General features: G+C 46.3%; 1 protein-coding gene across 3 annotated transcripts in view; it reads right to left on the reverse strand.

The window, feature by feature from the left end:
* The window catches only part of SLIT2 (slit guidance ligand 2), a 261,499-nt gene extending 256,255 nt beyond the window's left edge, over positions 1–5,244 (reverse strand). For all 3 annotated transcript variants that reach the window (XM_068943286.1, XM_068943285.1, XM_068943287.1), the window contains exons 1-3: positions 4,536–5,244; positions 2,628–2,699; positions 1,492–1,563 (exon numbers count right to left, since the gene is read on the reverse strand). In XM_068943286.1, the coding sequence (XP_068799387.1) occupies positions 1,492–1,563; positions 2,628–2,699; positions 4,536–4,711 (320 nt within the window). In that variant the 5' untranslated portion in view covers positions 4,712–5,244. The remainder of the gene's footprint in view (positions 1–1,491; positions 1,564–2,627; positions 2,700–4,535) is intronic.
* Positions 5,245–8,815: the final 3,571 nt, after the last annotated feature.

An 8,815-nucleotide genomic window follows, 5' to 3' on the forward strand; every position in this document is an offset into this window, starting at 1 on the left:
TATTACTCCAATATACCCCTCAGCAGGGGAAGTTGTACTAAATTTCTACACTTTGTAGAAAATTTAAAGCACGTTGTAAAAAACACTGCATTAAGCTTGTTTTAACATGTCTTTGAAGAAATTCTGACTATGCATTTCTGAGAGTAGTCTCATTTAAAATTATTCAAAAAATGCTTTACTATGTGATGACATTCAATTTTTAGGTCAAAAATTACACGGTGGGGCAGGGGGGGAGAAAGGAGGTAATTCTCAAGTAGGTGATATTTCAATCATTATGGAAACATCATAGTTGCACTAGTGGTTACTAAGTTTCTTTAGTAGCTTTATATTTATCTTCACATGCAACTATTTCCAATGTGTGTGTGTTTTTTTTTTTTAAAAGATACAGCAATTGTGGATACAGAACACACATATGTTAATAAAGACAAAGATGAGAGCAATGCTGATTTCCAGTGGAGTAAGGTAGAAAAAAAGGAAGTTAAGGATAAAGCATTTTCTCAGTGAATGAGAAAATAAACAAGACCTTGGAGGCATGCGTAAAGAAAAGGTGATATAATGAAAATGCAACAACTAAGATGCCTGAAAATGAAGATATGACTCTGCAGTTTTATATGAACAGACATTAATAGAGGGGGTTTCTTAGACTTTTCCAAAATGAAACTATGTCCAGCTACCATCATCTAGCCTTTAATACATCAGGCTTAGTACGAGTTGTACAATACATTTCAGAAAAATTCAATGTGCAGCAAACTAAAAATGCACTGAAAATTAAGTAACTAGTATAAAAAGCTATATAGCTTCAGGAATTATTTTTTTCTAATTATATGTCCTACTGCAGCCAAGCAGGTGTTTACACTTCAACTTCTCCAGACAAGATGTTCTCTTTCCCACTTCATTCACTTCCCCCACAGAAGTCAATCTTTTTTTAATGGCCAAATCCCATTTATTTTTGAAAGTTAACAGTCAATAGTTTTTTCTAAGGCTTCATAAAAGCTTTGGTCAACTACTTTCATGTAAAAACTGGTGTAGAATTGAACTACTGTTTCCATACTGCACATACCAAGAAGATACTTTACAACTAGCAGTTACTTTTAGTAAGACTTTATAGGAAACACCAAGATCTCCAAGATTAATATATCCCACTGTACCTAAGAAAACAGGCTTTTGTAGGTTTATTCTTTTTCGAAAAAGTCCTTGTATATTCAGGGGAATACACTGCATAGCATTCAAGCAATTTGCAATTTCCTATAAGAAAAGTGCCATTTACATTTCAAATCTGGACTGCTAATCAGATATTCCCCCCCCACACACACTCTCCCATATACCCTGTCTGAGAATTTCTTACTGCTCATGTTCCTCAATAAGGATAAACATTCAAGTTAAAAAAATACTAAACCAAAAAAACCCACAGAAACAGAGGTTTGAGTGCCTTAACACACAACTTATTGACAACAAATTTTCCTCATGCAGTTTAAAATTAAAAGTACTTACAGCCTCTCCAGTTCTTTTAAATCCTGGAATGCTCCTCTTTCAATAGTACTGATCTTGTTCTCCATGAGCTGACTAAAACAAAAATTGTTATACAAAAGTTGTAACAGATTATCACTTGTTGCATTAACACCAGTCATTTAAACACAAAGAAGTTTTCATTAAAACACTACAACTGTTACTCTAGAATAACATCCAAGTTAACATTCTGGACCCTTGTTATACAACACTTAACATGGGCTCATATACCCCAAAGGAGGAAGAAAGCCTCTTTAAAACAAACAGGAGCAGATATTGCATTTATGTAGTTAGTTTAAGAGTCACAGATCAAAAAATAACATTTATGCATGCACACACGCACACGTATCACTGCCCTTCGGCAAGTTATAAGACTCTGGTTGAGCAATATGAAGGCAAAATTAGTCTCACATGAGAAAAACAGAACAAAACCTAACTGTGATGTTGATGAAAAAAGCATCAATGAAATATTGTAGGGAGACAGTAAACACGACAATAATTTTATTTCACTTAGAGAAAAAACTGCAATATAATATTCTGATTAACAGATAAATGGAAAGGGTTTTTTTTATAATTACTCACTCAAATAAGATAACTTTGAAAAAGCCAAGAAAATTCTGCAGTATTTTAAACTCAGTATTTATTAGATTTTTTTTCTCCTAAAAATTGAGTATTTGAAAAGCTCCATACTGCTGAAAACAAAGTGACTTACAGAAATAACCCAGAAATAACCCCGGTCTTTTTTACCCAGAAACTGTAAAACGTGAACTGTAACTTACTAACCCTAAACTGAAGCAATCCCAACAGTTATTAAACCAATTTTAACAACTCTTATTTGTAAGCTACATGCCAATTTTAAACCACAATTTACTTTGCAGCCTTAAAGGGATATTAAAAAAAAAATATATATATACACACACAAGATGGCTTGTATAACATTTCCTAACTTTCTAATATATCTACAGTGTGGGGGAGGGGCAATGAGTTCAGATACAGTAGCATGATAATTAGAAAGTGATAACCTTTACAACTTATTAGCTGAAAGATAACTACTTCAACAGTTTTCATAACAGGCTGTAACGCTAGCCCTAAAAGGTATCAGTGATAGAAAGAAAACTTACAGAACTCGAAGGTGCCTCAGACCAGCAAAGTCGGTCTTGGTGATTCTTGTGATGTTATTTCCATTAAGATCCCTAGGAAGAATAATTTATAAGCAGCAGAATTAAACATTTAGAACTTATTTTACTTTTGTTTTATTTGTTTTCCTGGGCTCAGCATTTTCGAAAGTTACGAGAACTTAATGAACCCCATGATCCATAGCCAAGATTAACTCTATGTGAGTTCCAGATTTTCAAGTGACTAAATGAAGATTTAGCTTGAAAGCAATATTTTAAAACCTTGTAATAAGAGACCCGCAGAGTCTGTTTTGCCTGCTGTTATGTAGCTCACGTTTATGTCTAACACTACAGAAGCCCCCAAACTTGTCTAAATGTTGGTTATAACTGCAGTTAGAAAACCACTGGTTACAACGTATTTGTGACAGTGTCTGTTAGGTTTACCGATAAGAGTTATAAAAACTAAACAATCAACTGAAATCAAGACCGTTTTCTGCATTTTATAGAAATACCAAGAAAACTGAAAGATATTTAAAAGTAGAATATTGCTTAACTTCCTATAGCAAACATTAGTCTTCATAAAATCATGTTTACCCTCCAACAATCTTATTCTTATTTGAAAGCTACACTCTTCACTTGCAGCACAGGAAGCCATCCCGACTGCAGAAAGCAAAATGTGTTCAGAAAGCAGAAAATTGTATTTAGGCCCTAATATTTCTGTTCATATTTCAGCACTATTTTATTTTCTGGATTTATTTGTCCCTTTGTTATTTCATTTTAGGTCAACATATAAGCCTGTCTCATTTGCAACCACTACAAATAAAATCAGACTTTGCAATTCTTGAGGTAAGCCTTTGGGAAACAGTATTGGATTGGAAACTACCCTAACAATTACAGGTCATTTCTAATGTAGTTAGAAAAAAAATGTCAATTTTTTTGGTGTTTTCACCACATATGGCAGGAACACCACTGTAAAGAAACCACAAAAGTTTCAGCAGAAATCAGTGTCCTACACTCTTCGTTTGAGTGAAATCACTTTAGACAAGTGTTCATACTCAAACATTCACACGGCTCAAAATGAAAAGCTGTAAGAAATCATATATCCATGCTTCCTCTCCGCAGACCCTCCTGAGAGCCAGCTCGATATTAAAGATATCTGACCACACGCTCACCCGCTCTCAAGAGCGGAATATACCCTAGTCGCAGGATGCATGGATGGTCTCAAAAAGCCGATTATGGGGTGAGGGCTGATGGGAAGGGGGGGGAATTCCAGTTAGGGGCACAACTTGGTGCTGGGAGTGGGAAAGAGGCTCAAGCGCCGCGGCGCGCCCTGCCCTCGCGGCGGGCGGGCGGGCGGGCGCTTGCGCCGGGGCAGAGCCCTGCAGGGCTGCGCCTGCAGCCGCGGGCAGCGCAGCGGCAGCGCGCCCCCGCCCGCCCTGCCGCGCGGAGCGGAGCGGTGCGGAGCGGCCGGGCGCCGCCGCAGCCCGCGGAGCAGCACGGCTCGGCGGCGCGGCTCTTCCCCAGCGCCTCGGGGGAGAAAGCCGCAATAGGGAAGTTTACCGGGAAACGGGCGCCCGCGGGGGAGGCCGCTCCGCCGCCCCCCCCCACACACACACACTCCGCGCCGGGTGGTGCCCGCCCGCGCCCCCGCTCCGCGCCCCGCCGCGGCTGCCCGCGATGAAAGGCGAAGCGCTGGAACTAATGTTTTACCTCTTTCATGTCTCCTAGCGTTACCGCGAAACGGGTAACGAGATCAGCAGGGGAAGGGAGCAGAAACCCACCCAAGGGCGCCGGAAACCCGAGCCAAACCTGAGGCAGCGGCTCGGCTGCGGGGGTCGCCCCTGCCCCCCCCAAGCCGTCTCGGGGGCCTGCGGCCGGGCGGGAGCCGGGGGGCCCGGGGCAGGGGTTACTTACAGCCTCTCGGTGTTGCGGGGGATGTTCCGCGGGACGCTGCGCAGCGCCAGCCCGTGACAGTCCACGGTGCTCCCCGAGCAGGAGCACTGCGCCGGGCACGGCTGCGGCGCCACCTCGCTCGCCGTCAGCAGCAGCAGCCCCAGGGACAGGGAGAGCTTCCCCCAGCCGCACATCATCACCGCCCGCCGGCCTCGGCCCCGGCCCCGGCCCGGCGCCGGGAGCGCCGCCCTCCTCCTCGCCGCGCCGAGCACTTGGGCAACTTTCAGGGTGCGAAGAAAGCGGAGTCCTCTCTATCCAAAGCTAAGCCAAAATAATAATAATAAAAAAAAACAACAACCACCACCACCCCGGCAAAGTGAGATGGGTGGCACCAATCCGCTGCTGGAAGGCAACTTCGCTGGGAGGTGGGCCGGCCCGGGCCCTCCCTCGCTAGCCCGTCGGGTGGCGGCAGGGGAGATGCAGGAGTTGGGTCTCGTCTTCACACGCTCCCTGCGAATGCGAAGCAAACCCACGGGCTCAGGCTACGGCAGAGTTGGGCTGACTCCTTATCTTCCTCCTCCTCGCCCCTTGCAAAGCCGCGACGCCCCCCTCCGCCCCCGGCTAGAGGCCGCAGAGCGCCGTCTGCCCCAGCGGCGTGCTTCCTGCGCGGCGGGCCGCGCAGCGCAGCGCAGGGCTCACTCCCACGCGCGTCCCCCGCCGCGGGCCGCTCACAGCCCCACGGGGGGCGGCGGCGGGGCTGACACCGCGCACACACCGCCCTGCCGGAGGCGCCTCAGCAAATCATGCCCCTCCCGCAGGCATTCATCAAACTGTCTCACGGAGGAAGGAGGGAGGGGAAAAAAAAAAGTCAAACACACAAGATGATGTTGGGCTTGGCTTTTCCACCCCCCGCGCCCCCTCCTGCTGTAAGCTCCCAAGCCAAGTTTAGCAGGAAAGGGCTGGTCCTAGAGCACGATAATAATAAGCAGCTCGAGAAGTGATTCGTTGCCCTGCTGGAAAGGGAGTTCATCCACTACCTCCTTCTCCGCGGTGACAGATCACAGCCCTTAGATCCTCCTGCGATCCCGGGAGCACGGCGAGACAGACCAGATAACAAGCGCTGTGCGGCGGCGGCGGCGTTATTCTGCTCCCCGTTGTCTCCCGGATACGGTGGCTTTGCTGCGGCAAAGACACCTGATGGGAAAGGTGGGAACTGCTCAGTTCTTCCAGGTGAGGACAGGTCAGCAGCTCCTAGGCTCGCTGCAGAAAAGGGAGCAACTTTCCTCCTCTGCCGGAGCCCGCCAAGGGACAATGCTTCGGGTAGGGTTTGCGCCCCTTCCCCGGCTCCCGGCGGGGCACCTGAGCGGTCGGTGCCGCTGCAAAACAGACCAGCCAGCCCCAGTCCTTCGGCTCCCTGGCTGCGGCTCTCCTCCGGCGCGGAGCGAGCCGGGGGAGAGGGCGGGGGGAGCTGGAGCAGGGAGACGCCACGCAAGCTCCTTCCTCGCACCCCCGCGTCTCTCCGTTTGAACAATAGGATGACAGAGGCACACGCAGGCCGGCTCTCTCCCCCGCCGCAAGGTGCCTGCCACCGCCGGCGCCGCAGAAAGTCCTCCCGAAGAACAGCAACAAGCCAAAGCCCGGAACAAAACCTCGGCCAGAGCTCCCCACGCGGCTCCGCGGCCACCCTCGCTGTCCGCCCGCGCCGCCGCCCGCCTGCCTCGCCCGGCGCGGCCCCGCGGCGCCCCTCGCCCCGCTCCCACGGAGCCGGGAGCGCCCCACGCGCCGCCCTATATAGGGGCGGCGGGGCCGCGCCTCCCCGGCCCCGCCCGCGGCGCCCCGCGCCGCGCTCACTGGCTGCGGCGCCGCCCGCCCCGGCCGGCGGCGGGGGGGCCGCGCCGACAATGAATGAAAGTTGGGCGAGCGCGGCGGCGGCGGCGGCGGCGGCGGCGGCGGGGGGGGGGAGCCGGCTCCCCGCCGGCAGCCCCGCCGGGCAGCGCTCTGCTCCCGCCGGCGGCCGCGCGTACTTAGTTGTTGTGCGGAGTTTCTGGCACATCCGTGACCTGCGGGTAGAGGAAATGCTCTGAAAGGAGCAAGCAGGTCGGGGGTCCGCTGCGGTGTTCGTGTGTTTTGCTCCAAAAGGGAGCAAAAGCGGAGGGGCGGGGGGAGGGGGGCTAAAACGTCATCCGCTGCACTTGTAAATATTTCAGGCATCTCGCTGAGGTTTTTGTGCTTTTATTTTGTACAGCAGTGACTAAACAGACAGCAAAGAGGATTTTCCTTAGTTACAGTTTTGGTGTGAAACACGCCAGAATCTCCTATAAATTATTTTCAGAAATAAAATAAAATGGGCAAGTGTTACTCCATACATTAAAATATATCGAGTATCAACATTAACACTGCTATCTATGCTTATTTAAAAAAAAACAAAACCTGCTTCAATTTCAAACATTGTATGATAAATACAGGCAATGTTCCTGATAAATTTTCTTGGAGTGTTGTTTGTTGTCATTGCATCTTCATCATTCTTAGAAAAATACTATATCCATCAGGCTCCTAACTAAATTCTAACAATTTTTAGTTTTCCCTGCTTGTGAATTCAGTTCCACGCAATTTATAACAACTCTTGACACCCCAGTAATAGGTGAAAGTGATTTGTCTCTCATAGATAGCAACCCCCAGCAGGGATGACAAAGCCATCGGCAAGGTGTAGTTTGTAAATGCTCGAGGGAGTCCAGAGTTTCTTCCATATGACTGCGTCCAGCTGAGTCTCTTCTTCCCTAAGGTCCCTGCTGCACAATCCCCTCAAGAGACTTACCATCTCCTTTTGCCTCTTCCCAAGAGGACAAATTCTGTTCTCAGAAATACTATTCACAATCATAGTTAATCTGCTAAAGTAGAAGTCAGCAAAGTTACTCCTGACTTCTCTTGCTATAAATAAAATGTGAGCCAAAATTAAACATGCTAAAATGTACAGTAAAAAATGTTTGTTTAGCTTTTTTGATCCATTTGTTAGGATATCATCCAGTAAATGAGATTGTTGCACTGTTCTCAAATTCTGGTAGTATGCATCTTTTCTTAGGTCTTTACTTACAGAGAAACAGATATACTCCAGGATATAGTTGCAGGATGGAGAATTCAGCGGCTGTAAGGGGAATACATCAGGTTCTATATATGAATGCTTTTTACTCTTTTCTTCCCCATTTGATTATTTTAGGACTTTAAAAAGGATTTAGAAAGGATTTTGCAACTTTCTAGCAACAAAAAGGAAAAAAAAAGAGACTTAATATATTGCTTTCATGCCTCAGCTAAAATCCTTTATCTTATAACTCCAGGCAGAGGAAAACCAGAAAATTACAAATTTTAACCATTCAGTGTTATTCTCTATTTGTTTCAAGTACTAAAAATGCAACTAGTGCTGCAGAAGACACAAGGAAAAGAAAGAATACTCTTTTTTAATACAGTAATACTCAGAAAATCTGCGTCAATTCTTAAAGTGTATTAAACAAACTACTCTTTGCTAAACTACTCTAGGCACAGCCGATTCAAAATTTAAACTGGTCTTAATTTAATACAATTCATTTTTAAGGTGAAATATACTTGGTATAAGCAAGATCAATTGTTATTCCTATTTGGGGGGTTTATTGATTTTTACAATATCTACCTTTGAAGCATACCTTTCATTTATCCAGATTGATTTTCCTGAATGTCATGCCTGCCAGCATTTTGAAACTCTCTCTTTGTGATCTCTTTAACATGAGAACTCCTGAAGTCCTGAAATCCTAGTCTGAGGACTAGGCCTTCTGTCAGCCATGTGATAATATCACCCCCGGGGTATGAACCTTGCCTGCCGAGTACCTGGTGGCATGCCTGAGTCGCCTGTGGAGTGGCCTGCCTAGATCCTAAGACCCTTCCAAAGTGATGAAGGAAAATACTCCTGAAGAGGAAAAATGTTGGAGGAAATATATAACGACTAGACATGTTAAAAGAAAGCAATTACACACATTCATCAGCAGAAGAGTAAAAATGTTGTTGCAGCCACTTCAGAAAAGCTGTAGTAAATATTGAGGGCAGCTAAAGGGAATTTTCTGTTTTCCATATTTCACTGTACATATTCTGTTTTCCATATGTCACAGTGTTCTGCCTTTCAGACGATAATCTGCAGGGATATCTCAAAAAGGCAGTAAGATCAGAACTATTAGAATAACAAGATCAAAGTCAATAGTAACAGGTAACATCTTCAGAACAGGATGCAGAACGTCCAAATAGAAACAGCTGCTGCTCACAGTTGAGGCTGGTAACAC

This window comes from Struthio camelus, chromosome 4 (genome assembly GCF_040807025.1).
Source record: "Struthio camelus isolate bStrCam1 chromosome 4, bStrCam1.hap1, whole genome shotgun sequence".
NCBI lineage: Eukaryota > Metazoa > Chordata > Aves > Struthioniformes > Struthionidae > Struthio > Struthio camelus.